This window comes from Lytechinus pictus, chromosome 8 (genome assembly GCF_037042905.1).
Source record: "Lytechinus pictus isolate F3 Inbred chromosome 8, Lp3.0, whole genome shotgun sequence".
NCBI classification, from domain to species: domain Eukaryota; kingdom Metazoa; phylum Echinodermata; class Echinoidea; order Temnopleuroida; family Toxopneustidae; genus Lytechinus; species Lytechinus pictus.
The window spans coordinates 7464108-7481897 of NC_087252.1; the positions used below are offsets into that span (position 1 = coordinate 7464108).

The 17790-nt window shown below is 38.7% G+C and overlaps 1 protein-coding gene across 1 annotated transcript; it reads right to left on the reverse strand.

Moving 5' to 3' along the window:
* Positions 1–3073: 3073 nt before the first annotated feature.
* Positions 3074–16498, reverse strand: LOC129266376 (histone-lysine N-methyltransferase PRDM9-like). The gene is made up of 5 exons (XM_054904222.2): positions 16417–16498; positions 12093–12410; positions 10578–11278; positions 9682–9934; positions 3074–9063 (listed from the first exon to the last, which is right to left on the reverse strand). The coding sequence occupies exons 2-5, from the start codon at positions 12394–12396 to the stop codon at positions 7607–7609; spliced, it is 2715 nt and encodes a 904-aa protein (XP_054760197.2). The 5' UTR covers positions 12397–12410; positions 16417–16498; the 3' UTR covers positions 3074–7606.
* Positions 16499–17790: the final 1292 nt, after the last annotated feature.

Consider the following 17790-nt stretch of genomic DNA (forward strand, 5'->3'; position numbering starts at 1 on the left):
GATTTTGGGGAAAAGGTGAAAGAAAAAAGAAAAAAAACTACAAAAACAAAGAATATGAAAGAGATGGTGGATGAAAGTTTAATAGAAGACAGAAAGCAAACTTTTAAATATTTTGTTATTTCCTCTCCTTTTTTGCCTTTCTCTTTTTCCCATATACATGTACAGTGCGTCCCAGAAAAAACGAAACCGAGATTTAGCGATGATTTATCATAACTTAATCACAAATACAATAGACAAATGACCTACCAATGTAAAGCTTAGAATCTCCTCTTTCATCTGATATTACTTAGATTCATTCTCATTCACGCATGAGTGAGCAAAAACAATTTGAAGAAAGGATACCAAAAACTAATTTGGCGGGGGTATCTGAATTTTAAATAGAAAACCACATGCCTAAAAAGTTCAATATCTGCTCTTTAATTTGATACCTTAATCACAAAAAAATGGTCAAGAAGTAAAAAAGTTACGTTCCATCGAAACAATGCTTGTATTTCCATAATTTCATTAAATAAACGTGTTTTCACCGGTTTCCCACAGAAGCTATCGCATGGTTAACAAAAGACTTCATGCATGGCTGATCGTCAACAAAACGGAGTGTCGAGTGAGTTTGAACGATAGCCTATAAAACCTCTTCATTTTATGAAATTATTGAAATTCAAGCCTTATTTCAAATAACCAGAACTTTCTTATTTCTTGACCATTTTCTGTAATTGAGGTATCAAATTAAAGAGCAGATATTGAACTTTTTAGAAATGTGGTTTTCTTTTTGAAACCCAGATACAGCCCGCCAAATGACTTTTTGGTATCCCCTCTTCAAATTGTTTTTGCTCACTCATGCTTGAATGAGAAATAATCTAAGTAATTTCAGATGAAAGAGGAGATTCTAAGCTTTACAATGGTAGGTCATTTGTCTATTGTATTTGTGATTAAGTTATGATAAATTATCGCTAAATCTCGGTTTCGTTTTTTCTGGGACGCACTGTATATACATTCCCCTTTCCTCTATCTTCACTTATTGCCCCCTTAGATCCCATCGAAGGAAAAGTGTTATTAGCAGAATCAATTTTGTATTCCTTCCTTGTTTTACATACCCTGTGTACAATCCATTTACAATTTGCTTATCTTTATTCCATCACAACTTTGGGTATTTTGCTCAATATATGAAAGCTTTAACATGTTTCTCAAGAACAATTGTCGCTCATACTCTCCTTGATCAGCCTAAAGATAGTGATTTACCTTCATGTGAGATATGAAAGAACAGCTTTTGGACATTTTGACAGGAGAGTTAGATCAAATTTTAAGTATAATTTTTTTTATTAGATTTTTTTTCATTTGCTACATTTAATTTGATTTTCATTATTTATTCTCCTTCTTCGTCTTCTCCCTCTCCTTCCTCTTCTTCTCTTTCTTCTTCTTTTTCTTCTTCTCCTCCTTCCTCTTCTCCTTGTTCTTCCTCTTGTTCTTCCTCTTCTTTTTCCTCTTCTTTTCATTCTTCTTCCTCTACTTCTTCCTCTTTTTCTTCTTCTTCTCCTCCTTCCTCTTCTCCTTGTTCTTCTTTTTCTTCCTCTTTTTCTCATTCTTCCTCTTCTCCTTTTTTTCTTCCTCTTCCTCTTCTCCTTCTCCCCCTTCTTCTTCTCATTATTAATATATTATTATTATTAATTCAGTTTGGGGGTTGGGAGGTTAGTGAAAAGGACCTTAAGTTAACATTTGTAGGATTTTCATTCAATCTTTAGTAATTTGAAATGCAGTTTTGGGGAAAAGGTAAAAGAAAAAACTATAAAAAAAAAAAAAAAAAAAGAATGTGAAAGAGATGGGAGAGATGATGGATGAAAGTTTAATAGAAGACAGAAAGCAAAAAAATGTTGTTTTGTTATTTCCTCTTTTTTTTGCCTTTCTCTTTTTCCTATATATTTACATTCCCCTTTCCTTCATCTTCACTCATTGCCCGCTTAGATACCATCTGAGGAAAAAATACAAATACATGCTGATTAAGTGTTATTGGCAGAATCATTTTTTTAAATTCTTTCCTTTCTAAAACAAAAAGGGAGAAAGGAAGAATACACCAATCAGGTCTACTGATGAGCATGAATATAGAAGAGCAGCTGGGCCTACCTATCTTGATTTCATTTCTGATTATTTTATTTCATTTATAATCTTTGCCATCTCGACCAAGTCATAAAGTATGATGTAAACTACGATTACTCTCCATGCAACTCTCATGAAAGAAAATAAATGAAGTGAACATACAGGTTAAAATATCGCATATGGGTCATTTTTATTCACAGTAAATGTTTTTTGTTCCTATTCCTACTCCATTTTCATGAATTTTGGTACTATCGTATGAAAAGGTGAATAAATGTTCTAAGTATTAATTTGTGTTCATTAGTTTGCAGGGTTACATTAAGCTAACCCTGGAAATAACAAAAACAAAAACCCAGAATAGGTCTGTTACGTATTTTTATGAATTGTGAAAAAAAAGTTTAAAGATGATGACTCGTAGAAAAACAAAAACAATACAAGGAACTGCTATAAGATCTACCATGTAATATGTACAACTGTAGATCTTTGCAAGTTTGTAAAACATATATCCAATTTTTTTTTGTTCTTGCACATATTTGCAAGAGAGCAATTTTTTCTTCTTTTGTTTTACCCCCGCCCCCTATTGTGATTGGTAAGGTTATTTGTTTGTTTTTTGTGTTTAATACTGATATCTTCTTTTATAGATGTAAATTTGATTTATACTACTGTATTAAATCAATTGTTTGAATTGTTCATGTGGATGCAAGGCTCCCAGAGAGCAGGCGGGTCTTTCATAAAGCTGTTCGTAAAGCTAAGAATGAATTTACAAACAAATGGAAAATATTTTCTGAGATGCTATCCAGCTGAATTGGGATATATTATTTAGCACAAGAAGGGGTCACCCGTCGTGCATAAAGTCTCATGATTTACAAACAGCTTCATAAAAATCCCAACAGTTCAACTTGACTTGCATGGAGATTATGCCACAATAAAACTGAAAAAATATAAACATTTTTAATATCCCACTAAACAAAAAGCAAAGAATCAATACTAGAGTCTGCATTTGTTTATTTAACAATGCCAAGACAATTTACATCAATATTCAGAAATGATTGCTTTAAGCACACAAGGTTTAAATTTGTAACATGCTATAATGTATATTGTACAACGCCTACTTAGCTTGTTGGATACAATCACACAAGCAAATGAATTTCGTACCGTCCAAAATGTACCATTGCATGGCTTTAGGAGGTGACGTCACAATACGATTCACTTCATTGAGCTCATTAAAAAATGAAGGTGCAATATGCGTATATGGCCTGCAGGATACATGCGAAATGCTGCCCTAGACAATTGGCCTTAGATGTCATGCGCGCTTGTGGGAGTTCGCTTTCAATACTTTTGCTCCTTTTTCATAGATTAAAGCATGGAAAACTCTTTTTTTTCCATATTTTCGCTAAATTCATAGGCGTTGTACAACACAAATGGCGAATATTCATGTTGGTGTAATGGTGCGACACTTCGCATTCGGTGAAAGGAAGAGACACTCTATTCAACTCGGCTAATCCGTGGTTTATGTAGATTTCCTGTACAAATTACGCTTGATTTACCACATATATTGAAAAATTTCCACTGCTAAAGCGCGCATTTGTCACAGTGCGCCAAATTGATGGCTGTTGCCATGGTTAAAGGTCAAGTCCACCCCAGAAAAATGTTGATTTGAATAAATAGAGAAAATAAAACAAGCCCAACATTGAAGATTTCAACAAAATTTGATGTAAAATAAGAAAATTATGGCATTTTAAACTCTTGCTTATTTTTCACAAAACAGTTATATGCACAACTCAATGATATGGAAATGAGAGTCAATGATGTCCCTCACTCACAATTTTTTTTTTTTGAATTATACAATATTTTAATTTTTCCCAATGTGACAATAAGGACCAACTTAGCTGAACCATAAAATGTTGAAAAATGGCAATTCTACATGTTCAGGGACAAACAAAACTTTGTTTCACAGGATAATGATGAGAAAATTTGAATATTTCACATTTTATATAATAAAATACAAAAGAAATAGTGAGTGGATGACATCATCAGTCTCCTCTTTTCCATACCGACCATAATGTTAATATAACTGTTTTGTGAAATTAAGTAAAACTTAAAAATGTCACAACTTTCTTATTTTACATCCGAATTTCATGAAATTTTCAGCGTTATGCTTGTTGGATTTTTCTCTTTTTATTTAAATAAACTTTTTGTTGGGGTAAACTTGTCCTCGAAGCATGCTATTTTATTCATGAGTCCACAGTTCATAACAGTTGACTCAAGAATAAAATCCTATTTAGTGTCACTTTCTCCTTAAAAATCCTACTAAATAGGCCCGGTAAATAGGATGAAATCCTAATGGACAGCCCTGTATTATGTTCGATTTTGGGATTCAAGCTTGATTTGCAATTGAAATGCAAATTCCCTGTACGAACCCTTTGGTGAGGTATATCTGCTACTAGATAGCTTCCATGATGGTACCAATTTGCTTATGAACTCCGATGCTACACAATCTTTAGAATTTGGCACTTTGAAAGTTTCTAAGAACTATGTCTATATTCGCATGAACATGACACTATAAATACTGGCAAACACCTTTAAATGTATCACATTAAAAAACAAAACAACACATTTCACATTATTTGCAGCTTTTGAAATCTACATCCCTGTCAAATAAATAATGTAATTATATCAAGGAATTGAATTGACAAAATATTTCTAGTTTCCTACATATAACATGTACACCTATACAAGAATTACAAGTTCATATACCCAGTCCATTGTAGTCAAACAAAGATTATCATTGTTATTGAGAATTTTTAACAGACAAAATCAAAATTGTAACTGAATTGTAGTTTATATTGCAGTAATCTAACTAGTATTCGTTGATGGAAAATCTAGGATAATAACACCTTTAATTCTGGAACCTAGGCTCATAGTCACTATGTAAATGTAATCTACACATGTATGTATATATCACTACATTCATCTGAATACACTCAATGTACATACAGCTGACATGCAAATTTCACCAATACCATCATAAAGGTTCGTACACTATTCAGACATCAATTGTTATGTACATCATATAAATACATGCACTGTAAATACAGGGGAACTCAAATAGGGGAGCCCGATTGGCTGTAGCCACACCAACGAAACTAACACCAAAACAACCAATGGTACACCATTTAAAATATATAAAAGCTAGGGTTGGCTTCACTAGGTAGTTTTCGCTTTTACTATGGGGAAACTCTCTACAACGCACAAATTCCTTTCAAGATGCAAGTCAAATCACAATGGAGAGCTGTGAGGCTTTAGTCGAAAGTTGTGGACCGGGACAGCATTGGAATCTCTTGACTCTGGACAACGACATATTTGCAATTGTTCGTCCGGTGCAAATATTCGGATGATCAGCTGTCCCAGTCTACCAATTTTCAACAAAATCCTACCAGCTCTCCATGGTGATTTTAATTGCATTTTCATAGGAATCGATACATTGTAGAGTTTCCTCGTAGTAAATACGAAAAGTCCTTTTTGTGTAACTGTACACTTTGCCGTCAACACATCAATGTTCGGTCATTTACTTTCACCAAGGAACCAGTTTCCCCTGTATTTACAGTACACTTCTACAAGAATACATCATATATAACATGATTAAATCTTTTTCAATGGCTAGTTAGTCTTTTCATCCATGCATGTCCATGAAATCTAGGCAGTGTTATACATACCATAATATATTTCACAGAGGAGTTACTTCCACAAGTTTTGAGACTTTTCATTTTCTTACAAGTGACATGAAAGTTCTAAATAAACTTAGATGTGGGTATTACTTGAAATAAAATATCAATGGATAAATATCACGAGAGGGCAAGACTGTTGGCTGTCCTTATCTATTGTTACTAGTTTAACCATACATGTAAATAATAATAATAATAGCCAATTTTTATAAAGCGCTTTTCCCTGAATGGCTCAAAGCGCGTTACAGCATATTATTACCCCGGTCATTGGATTCATTTCAATCCCGCACGAAAAGTGCACAATTTCCACTCCCTGGGGAGCATTCCTTGCATTCATCGCAGCCTCATTATGGCGCTGGCAAAATCAAACATACAATATCTTTCGCATCCTACCGGGTACCCATTTAGCACCTGGGTCGAGAGTGGCAAAGTGTGGATTAATGCCTTGCCAAAGGACGCTAGACCGCGGTGGGATTCGAACACACGACCCTCTGTTTACAAGGCGAGAGTCAGAACCACTACACCACGGCTCTTCCACAAATATAAGTAACCTAGTTATTTGACTCATCTCTCATCCAGGGAGTGTGGGTAGACACAGCTGGACCCTGTCTTACAAAAAGTTACGTTTGATCCAATCAATCATAACTGTATGGAAATCCATCCATACCATAATTTTTACTCCACAAAATTTGCACAATCTCCTTAGTAAACAAAGAGAATCGCACTGACTTTTCAACAGAATGATGAATGTATGAATATTACACCGTATCTAAAAAAAATATTTTGAACAAACATGCGTTTTAGATGTTGACGTTGCTGGCTGTCAATAGTTGTGGTTGATTGGATCAATCGCAACTCTTTGTAAGAGTTTAATAGGCTTACAATCATAAGCTTATGCTGAAAACTGGGGCATGCATCGCCTGTGACATAACCTATGTCCATATTGCAAGTGCATTTTCTTGGGGGAAATGGCGGCCAGGATGAGATCATACTTTAAATTTGTTCCTTTGCTTTTTGACAATAGAATGAATTTAATTTCTAAACCTTGATCCTTATTTTTCTCCCTTGAAATGGAGTGCAAGAGGCACAAGTCACCATTTCCTACATCCCCCCCAAAAAAAAAATATATAAAAAACAACACCTTCATTTTTTTTAATACACACTTGGTCAACCAATATTTGTTGTCTTCATGAATAAATGGAGCGGGAATAAACTAAATGGAGTTAACTATGTCTTGACACTTAGTCCATTCAATCAAAACGTCAACAAAAAGACAATGTCCAGTAGCCCAGGTGAGTATAAAACCAAGTGACAACGGACCGAATAGTGAAGATGATGTTCATATGGGACAAATGCAAAAAAAAACACATTAAATATCATTAATTCCAATTAACACGTTGACTACTGAATTCTGTGATTCCCATAGACTCCATACAGGGATCACCTGGTTCCGGTAGGCTATGAGTTGAATGCTAGTATTCGTTGCTGGTCTGCTTTTTGTGCTGAATTGATTTGTAAATGAGCAACCAATTGCAGATGAAGTCTCCAGCAATGCCCCATTTAGCCCATCTTAGAATTAGACTCGCTCATTCCTGCATCAAAGAACACAAATGTCCTGCAGTGTGTTCAGTGTGGAACACAATGTGAAATCATCTATACACTTAAAATTTCCAGTGTGAATGAAATCTTCACAGACTCTGTGACACTCAGTTCTTTCTAGTGGGAATATTAGACCAAATGGCTAGATGCATTACAAAATGGCCACTAGGACAGGTTTGGCAATTTTGAATGCACTATTACTGTGGATGTGGCATCTGGTAGTGTTGAGTTGTAGATGGTAGAGTTGGATGTTGATTTGGATGTTGATTTGGCTGTGGAGGCATAGGATTCTGTTGACCAATCGTCAAGGAATGAATACTCGGCGGCTGTTCTTTCTGATGTACAGTATGCACCTTATAGATGTGGTTCGTCAAATGTTCATTGAGGGTGAAACGCTTGTCACACTGCGGACAACCAAATTTCTTCTCTTTGGTGTGTGTGTAGGAGTGTTGCGTTAAGCTGTAGTTGGTGGCAAAGCCCCTCCCGCAGGTCAGGCAGACGTACGGTCGGATGCCTTTATGGCGGCGCTCGTGTTTGACAAGGTTGCCCTTGTCGGCGAACGGTTTGTTGCAGTAGGAGCAGGAGAAGCGCATCTGCCTGACCTTGTGCATGCGTCGCTTGTGAGCGTTCATGATGTGCCGCGTCCGAAAGCCCTTCCCGCATACCTCACACTTGACAGGCTTCAGGCCTGTGTGTTCACCCATGTGGTTCTTCAGTGCATTCTCCGAGGCAAAGGAATTTGGACAGAACTGGCATTGGAACGGCCGATTCTGTATGTGGCGCTTGGAGTGTTCCACGTACCTGAACTCGGTGGCGAATACAGCGGGGCAGTGCTTACATTTAAACTCGCATTCCTTCGTATGTGCTTCAGCTTCATGAGCAAGTTTCTTGTTCCTTGAGAGGTATCTTTTTGGGCAAAAGCGGCATTTATATGGTCTTGGTTTGTCGTAGTAATTGATTCGCTTCCCAAGCATATCCTTTGGCAAGTTTGGATTTGGCTCTTCGATCTCTTCCTCGGGTTCCGGTTCCTCCTCCTCAGCTGGAACTTCTTCCTCAATCTCATTAATTTGCACTTTCTTAGTCCTCCTCGTTTTTCTCGCCTTCTTGCGGAGAGGTTTAAAAGCGGTCCATTCCGGATGTGTCTTCTCGTGTTTGTTGCACTCCCGTTTCTTGATGAACTGTATGCCACACACCCTGCAGCTATGGTTGTAGGTGTGCGACAGTTTCTTATGACGGGTCAGATGGTTCTGCGATGCAAACGAGCTCCCGCAAGACTGGCATTCAAAGGGCTTTGGCTTATGCGTCCTCATATGCTTGGAAAGACTTCTTGAACTGGTATGCGTCTCACCGCAAATCGTACAAGTCTTGTTGGCGCTGCCAGCATGTGTGGATTCGTGGGCTGCGAGCCTCCGACTCGTAGGGAAGTTCTTGCCACAGATTGTACATATGAAGCGTTCATTGACTGTCTTTGCAGTTGAAGCCATCTCTGGATCCTCGTTCTCCGCATTCTCTGTTGAGGTACAAGGTTCCCAGGTAATGACTGGACGCATCGCACCAATCCTATCAGGGTCATGGTTGATTCTCATGTGACGCAACATCCGCTTGGCGGAAGCATTAGTTCGGTAACAGGAACTGCATGGGAAGCTCTTTGTATCTGAAATATTATCGAGAAAAGAAAATCAGATCATTCTTGTGTAGCATATAATCTACATCTCCAATCGCAATCACACAAAAAAATTCGAAGGGCGGGGGGTGTCAATTGTTTTAGAACACATGTAAGCAGGAGAGAGAAGAAACCAAACTAGTTCAAAGAGAATATTTAGCATTAATTAATTAATTTTGAAACTGAAGGATCTCAATTGCGTGGATTTTTGTGAAATTTTTTGAATAAAATGTTTTTACTGATTTTACGAAAAGTGGGGTAATGAGGATCGTTCATCATCCGCTTTTTGTGATGGTCGATGTGGGGACAAGTGAGATAAGGTTTTAGTAGAAAAGGCAACAAAATGTTCCTACCAGGACTGCTTTTTTTCCATTTGGAGAGCATGCATGAATATTTATTGACCATCAGAGTGCATTTGCAAGGCGCAAAGCAGTATGTTGAGTGGCCTGATAAATAACCTTATGATTTTAAGACTTCAGGGATACCTCACATGACTGGAAATCAATCTGAATTTATTTTGAATCACTGTAAAAATCATGCCAGATTATGGTGAAATACTGGGTGATGCACAAAACATTAATAAGTTTTAGAAATTACGGTATCTCATACCTTTGTTATACACCAGATCGCAGAGTTTCTTCTTGAAGCCGACATGATTGGCATACTCGTCACTGTAGAAAACCTTCAGTTCACTTCCTGGTTCAACGACCTTTGTGGTTCTGAAGTAGATATCCCCGTAGGATTGGAATGCTTCAAGGTTCTGTTCTTCTTCGGAGTTGGCACTCTCAACGAAAGCCATCCAGTTGTTGAAAGTCTTGTTCTGACCATCGACGTACACGAAAACCTTCCCTCGCAGACACAACTGTAATGACACATGAAGAAAAATATTTCTTTCTGGAAACTTCTTTAACAATAAATCTTCCTCATATTAAAAAGTCCTTGAAGTTCTGAATTTAGATATCAAACATATTTTAATCGTCTCCTGAACTTACAATATTTGACAGTTTTGCAGTACTATCCTCATTCTTCTAAGGCCGGTCTGAGTTTTTGGCCAAAATATGTTGTCACCTGATGCAGAAGCATTGCTGATGCAATTTTGCCTATTTCAGAACCGCGTAGCCTGGGATTGCAATTTTGGTCGCGAAAATTGGGCAAGACTTGAAAGTAAAAAGTCACTAAGCACAGCATTTTGCACTGTGGGTTTATGGCAAAAAATGTTGAGGGGGCGGGGGGGGGGCCTGAATCAGCTCCCCCTGTCTTATTAGGGTTAAGTTTTCTAATTTTTATTGTGGTAATAAAATGGCCTGAATGTAAAATATACTAATTATAGGATACCCCTAAGAAACATTCAATATTGAAAATCCATAATTTATTGTTCGAAATAGACATGAAATTAAATATTATCAATGGTTTTTCATTCCTGGAGATGGAGTGGGTCAAATGGTCAAAAATGACAAACTAATCTCATGACTGTGACAGGAGAACTACCATCTGATAATACATACCTCCCAGGCAGAGTCCTTGAGACTACCAACAGGTTCAGCAATCAGCTTTCCATTGTATGGACCAAAGGTAGCACCTTTCTCCAGAGGCTTCTCAGATCTTACACCCGCTATCTTCTTGCCACCTTGCATGTACTTGAGAGATAGTCCAAGGGGCAAGTCTGGCTTCCAGATCTTACTGGACCTGGTGGTTGGGCCAGTTGGTTCAGGTTTATTTGGGTCCTCCTTGGCTTTGGTGGTACTGGTACTGGGAGCATCAGAGGGAGTATCTTCCTCTGGTATAACAACAAGAGCTTGTGGCGCATCTTCTGCTTCAGGTTGAGCTTCTGTTGCAGCTTCAGCAGAATCTGCAGCTGTCGGTGGCACCTCTGTGATCGCAACAGGAACTGCACTCCGAGATTCAGCCATGGCTTCTGCCTCCATGGGTGGCTCTGGCAGTGGTTCTGGCATGGGAGGTTCCGCCGAGGGTTGTTCAACCAGGGGCGCCTCAGAAACCATGGGTTCATCCCTGGTGTCCTGAGGCTGTGGTGGTGACGGGGAGTCCGGTGATAGGAATGGTTGGTTGTTTGGGGTGGTGTCGACCATGGACTGGGTGTTGGTGGTGGTCTGTGGTGGGTACCCGGACTGACAGGTCAGACCAAGCTGAGCAAGAAGAGGATGGGTGTGATCTGAATACTGCGGCTGATGGTTATGAGTGCCATGACCTAAAAATTGACAAAAGTAATTTCAATCATCCAATTGATCATTCAATCAAAATTTAGTTCTCACTGTTAGCCAAGCTTTACCAGTGCCACTTATTTTCAAAGAAGAATCTGGTGATAATAAGGAATACAATGAACTTGTTTTATTCTTTGCCTTTCACAGCACATTTCATTTTTGCATCTTTTTGCAGCAGGATTACAATAATTTGTTCTTGGCAAATTAAATGAGAACCAGCCCTTAATGAAAGTGTGGTGTAACACTAAGTTAATTCATTGTAAACTAAATCATGGTTATGGAAATACAACCCTTATGCTCATTTCTCACAATGTTTTCTTGAATCCAGACAATCTTTAACCCAATATTATCCTCCACCCTGTACTTTAGTTTATCCTTTTGTCACAGGACAATTTTTCACACAAAAAAATCAGGAATCCCGGACTATATGAAAGCCATTCATGAGCAATTATCTCTGATTGGACATCGGCACTGACTCTCTTGCCACTACATCAAGCACTGTCCTTGGCTTGGCCGGGTTTCTTTTCTCACAGCCACTCTTAACCCTGGACTCTCACTCTCAACACTGCAATTACTCGGCTTACCCTGCTATTTTGCTGGGCCACATAATCCTGTACGATAGGTGGGGTTTGCCAACTTTTGCAAAAACTCTGTGAGAAAAGAAAGTGGGCTAATCTTAACCCAGGACTACAGGTGAGGCTAACTTGCCACTTAGTCCCACCTATAGTACAGGGTAAAGGAAAATTCTGCCTGTGAGAGAAGGATATTAAAATCATTAAACAAATTGCAAGCAGAACTGACCTGAAATCAGCTGCTGCATACTGGGTGGCCCAGCCAACCTAGAACTAGAGCACTCCTCTCTGGCCCTCCGCTGGTCTGACTGATCCAGCACAAAGGCCGGCTGAGAGTGGTGGAGCTGATGCTGCGACAGGTGTGGCTGCAACAGAGACTGGTGGTGAGAGAGTTGCTGAGCATAGTGTGGTAGGAGTTGTGGCTGCTGCGGCTGTAACTGGTGTTGCGGCTGGTGGTGGTGGTGCCGTATGTTTTGCTGGGGATCCTGCTCATTGTAGTAACCCTGGCGATCTCTGTAGCTAAGATCCATCATGGATGAAGGGGTCCCTTTTAAAAAAACAAAATAATGGGAAAACAATTTAGCACAATATTAGATATAAATTAGATATATTGGATTAAATATAAACCACTGCCTCTAATTTTTCGTTATCTACATGAACAAGAATAAACGTCAAAGTAGACGAGTGAGGTGACATGATAGACCTACTGGAGTGCAGCCAGTAAACTAAAAATAGCATGCTTGCTTTGTAATAAATGAATTTCAAATAGATAGTTTAATAACAACATCAACAATCTTGCAATTTTCATTGTACTACGACCCTCGAATTTGTGAATTCTTGTTCCAGTGCCCGCTCAGTCAGCTCAGACTCAGCACAGCATAATGGCAAATTGGCATTGACTACGTGAATTCAACGGACAGCTCCGCACAGCGATTCGGAGACCACTGATTGGTTCATTGTGCAGAAAATTCATGATCAATTTCATGAATATTCACGCGACGCTCCGAAACACGTTTGATTTGTGATATTCCAGGATTTCCAGCACATTGTAATTTTAGCAATCATTGATCCTAGTCTTAGAGCAGTTCATTTTGCACATTATGCTCCATCATGTTACTGGATACATGTATTTAGGGACAGTGATTTTCTGTTTCAAAAAATTGCCTTTTCCGTTTCAGAAAATCTCAAATTCCGTTTCAGCATGTCAGAAAACGGAAATTCCGTTTCCCCATAGACTTTGTACACACGGAAAACTGACAATTCCGTTTACACATTGAATAGCAAAATCACAACACGCACACTCGCACTGGTCAAAATTAGTATCTGCTACTGTACCAACAACACAATAAAATCCGTTCTAATCGGATCTATGCGGGTGCATAAAATATTTTTACACACCCATTTTGCATGTATACATCCTCACCTTTCATATTATTAGCATTATTTCACGGTGAAATGATATTTCATCGATAATTTGGGGGGTTTTAGGACATCGTTATCATCAGTCAACGGCTTTTGCCAATCCGCCATCTTGGATTTTAAGACCACGATATCGTGCTGTTACATCTTCAAACGTAGAGGGCAGCAACACACGACCGTGTACATGTAGTTGAACGATATGTGTGCATGTGAAGCCCAACCCGGCCGGCCGGGTACGGCTACGGTGCGGGGTACAATCGAGTGTGCTGATGTCGAGTGCAGTCACGATGTGTGACTTGTCATGATAGTAGCGAAGTGAGATCGTGTTTTCTGGGGGTTTTTGGCCATTTAATATTCTCATTTTGTTGTGATTTTGGAGTAATTTCTGTTGCTATTCTGTGTATTTTGAGGGAAAATACGTTTTCCGTGATTTTCCCTTTGAAATGCCACTTTCCGTTTCAAAAGGCCCTTTCCGTGAATTCCGTCCGTTTTCCGCGATCACGGAAAATCACTGTCCCTATGTATTATAATGTGTTTATGTACAGTTTGATGAATATTTTATACCCTGGGCAATTTAAAGAATGAAGAATAGTTTAATACAAATGGAAAGTACAGTCAGACCTCTCTTATCTGGACACGCTGGGACCAGCACCAATCCGGATAAGGGATTTATCCGGATCTGGGAGACCCAATATTAAATACACGCAGCTGCTGCCTCCCCAACGGCGGTAGCTACACGTTATCTATTGTAGTGGGCGTACAGACAGTATTCACTGCAGTGTCAGTGCAAATTAAGGCGGTATTTTTACGGAAATGAAATCGATCAATGGCCAAATCTGTTGGATAATTTACCTGCTAAAATGATTGAGGTATACATCGAGCACACCTCGAAAGAAAGAGAATGAATCGATGAAACTAAGTTTTACAATTAGATCATCGCGCCTATCGCGTTGGGTATCGCAGCTTCGCAATGTCAGCCATTGTTATACTGACTGTATGCTCAAACATGATAGATGGTGCTGTCCGTATTGAGGCCTAGCATTAGCTAGCGAGACATGTGTTGTTTTTCCTCGGGAAACAAAAAGAGAACGTGATGAAATGTTTTCGCTGCGCCCTGATTTACTGGAAAATTATCCTTCCTAAGTTCTGTCGGTGATTTGGGTGATATATTTTTATGAAAAATAATGTTGTTGTTGGTAGACTATATTGGAAAAATATATGTAATCAAACTGAGTTTGCCTATAGGATTGAGTTAAGAATGAAATCTCATTTCCTCTCGTACTAGATTGAATTGAAAAAAAAAATCTCTGCAAGTGTACGTACGGATAATAGAGAGATCCGGATAAGGGGAGGCCGGATAAGAGAGGCCAGACTGTATAATATTTGAGGATGTCAATTTATAATTTTGTATTTAAAAACACAATCATTTTTTGTGAAAAAATGAAAATTCCCCAAATTCCAGAAACTTTCAATGGAAATTTTTCAAAATTTCCAGAAAGTTACCAGCCCTTTGCAACCCTACTTATGGTTGCTTGATAAAATATTATAGACACTAATAAAAGCAATAACTTAAAAAACACTTTCAGATAATTATTGCTGATGATAACACTTGTTGGAAAAGAAACAAAAATAGAAAATTCTACATGCCTTGAACGAAGCCAGCAGTGGGAGCCTTTTTTGTGTGTCAACAAACGTTTTATCAAAGTCAATAATAAGATTGGACGATTTGCCGACTTCGTCTTACGCATTGCATCGATTTACATGTAAAATAATTTTAGTGCCTAGTATTTAACTTGTAGTGTCTTTGATTACCGGTATGAACATAAATCGCACGCCCTCTTCAGGCTAAAAATTACTGGCACAGGGGTGCTAGTCACCGACATCATGATCAAGATAAAAAGATATTTTATTTCTAACAGAATGCTCAGAAGCTCACGGAAGGAACTATTATAGCACAATTTGAACAGTTTTTTTCTTTTGCCCAATCCGAAAATCGCGCAAAATCCCATGGCGTTGTGCCTCCCACCTTCCTCGCACGACGACACGTAATTCACCCATGCCATGGCCATGGTAATGATGGCCATCCCCATGCCATGCCCATGGGTGTATTTCGACATGCCCATGCCCATGGCAGAGACAGTCAGTACTTTCAACTCCCATTCACTTTTGTGTTCACACACAGACACACACATGAATATAGGTGACAAATTTTGTCTTATCGTGAAATAAGTCAACTCTCTTCTCGTGTGTCGGTGTCTGTAAGACTGTATGTGCACTCGTTGTGTACAAAGTCAATGGGAGTTGAAAGAAGTTACCAGCACTGACAAAATAAATGGCATTTAACAGACTGGTGACTTAACCCAGGATAATGCAACGAATTTCAGGTTCTAAAAGGCCAATATTCTTAGTCAGAAGATCAATTATCTCCCACCCAACCCAAGGGCAAGGCCAAGCTTAGACAGCTGGCAGCCGTCTGTTTCGAGGAGTTTTTTAACATTTTTTATTTTTTATTTCTCCTCATACACAGACGGCTCGCTATCGTGCAGCCACCATTAGGGGACTTACAATGCAAAATCCCCCCGTCGGGGCTCTTCAATTTTTGTCTTTAATGAATCAAACTTTTGAAAATTACCGCGACCGAAATGCAAATTAATATTCCCTCTTGGCATTAATTGCAAAAAAACGGGGAAAAGCAAGTTAAAAGGAACAAAAACAGTGACTTCCCTCGGCTGTCGCTCAACTTCACTGCCCTGTATTATCCGAACTTAATACACATAAACATATGGCCATTGAGTCCCCTGTACAGATCGCGCTAGAACTTCGGTCTCTGTATTTGGTGAGTGAAGCCAACGGAGTTCAGCTGAACAACCAACATAACAGAGACCGAAGCTTTTGGTCTAGGCCAAGCTAGGCTAATGACTTCGCTTACAAGAAAATCTATTTGTGGGACCAGTGGCGAACAAAAGCAAAATTACAACAAATATGGGGTACATAACTCATTCGTTTTCAGAATTTACACAACTTTTATCAAACATTCGAACGATAGGGCATAATGCAAATTTACTAAAACACATGTTTAACATCATATTTATACAAAACAGAGTAGAGCAAGTGGGTAAAATCAATCTACTCACCGACCGATCCCCTTTCGACTTTTCCAAGATGGATGCGGTAGAAACTAGCGACTCATAAAGTGCGACGAAGATCAACCAAAACAAGATCACGCACGAAACGGAATCAGTGTGGGTAGCGACCAATAAGAAAATTCATAAACAAAAAATAATGTCTCCGAATAATTCGAAAGAGACGGAGAAAATATTAATGGCAGGGGGTGGGGGGATACTTGTAGGAAAATATAAATATTGGGTAGACCAGGTTTATTTCCACAAATATTTCCTCCAAAAGTTTCCTAATGTAAATTATAAGTTTTCTGTCGATCCCACCTTCCTCATCTGAGCATCCCACTCATTTCCACATCGAAATTTGGAATCAATCTGATATATAATAAGCGCCCCTTCTCCCGACCTGCCTTAATATCTGTCTCTGTTTACCTCACTTTTATCACAAACATTTCATGTTTCCCCTCCCCTATGATCTCTCTGTATAAATTCATTTCTATGTATTTATTTTGGGGGAGAAGAACGGAGGGAGGGGGGGGGGGGCGGAGGGACTTCCTTCTTCGATCCTGAATATTAACAAATTTTTAAGTTTTTTTTTTCGATTTCATTGTATCTTCAACTTTCTTTGACATGTTTCTTCGTCCTGCTTTACGTACGTACCAATGTACCTTCCCTTTCTCCTGCCTTTTTTCAATCTGCTTCAGTCGAGTCATATCTCAAATTGATTATTATATATATATCAGTACGGTCACTTATCCCTCTCACATACGCCACTCTCCTTATCACTCCCCCCCCCCCTCCACCTTGTCTCCCACTTATATTCAATTAGTCATTTACTTTTGTGTGTATATATATATATATATATATATATATATATATATATATATATATAGTTTTTTTTTTTTTTTGGGGGGGGGGGGGAATCCCATCCTTCTGGCAATTTACAAATTTCAGTCTGTTTTCTCTTTACATTGTTGTATACATTATATCTTCACCCTCTCTTTCTCCTTTTTCTTCCACTTTCCTGTATATATTCTCTCTCTCCTTCTTTCCTACAAGATTCCCCATCCACACTCCCCGGGGGGGCCACTTACATTGACGAGTGGATACCATGCGCGACCAAAAAAACACGTAAAAAGGATGTCTTTTTCAAGATAAGGCACGTTACGTACATAACGTGTTAAGGGTGTCAAAAACACAAAAATAATAAAAAAGGGTATCTATTTCGCTAGGAAAGCTACGTCTTTAGGGTCAAATTTGCGGGGATGATTAAAAAAAATTAAAATGTTTTATAAAGGATATCCTTTTTGCCCCAACACTACGTGTTTAGAGTCCAATTTGCGCGAGGTGTGGAAGGTGGGGCCGTACTAAACCAAATGGTGTGTAAAT

Excerpts from the sequence above, each read along its gene's own strand:
- LOC129266376 (XM_054904222.2), bottom strand. The coding sequence starts at position 12,396 with ATGATGGATCTTAGCTACAGAGATCGCCAGGGTTACTACAATGAGCAG. Across the intron at positions 11,279-12,092 it reads TATGCAGCAGCTGATTTCAG|GTCATGGCACTCATAACCAT; the intron begins GTCAGTTCTGCT and ends GTCAATTTTTAG. Across the intron at positions 9,935-10,577 it reads TCAAGGACTCTGCCTGGGAG|TTGTGTCTGCGAGGGAAGGT; the intron begins GTATGTATTATC and ends GTGTCATTACAG.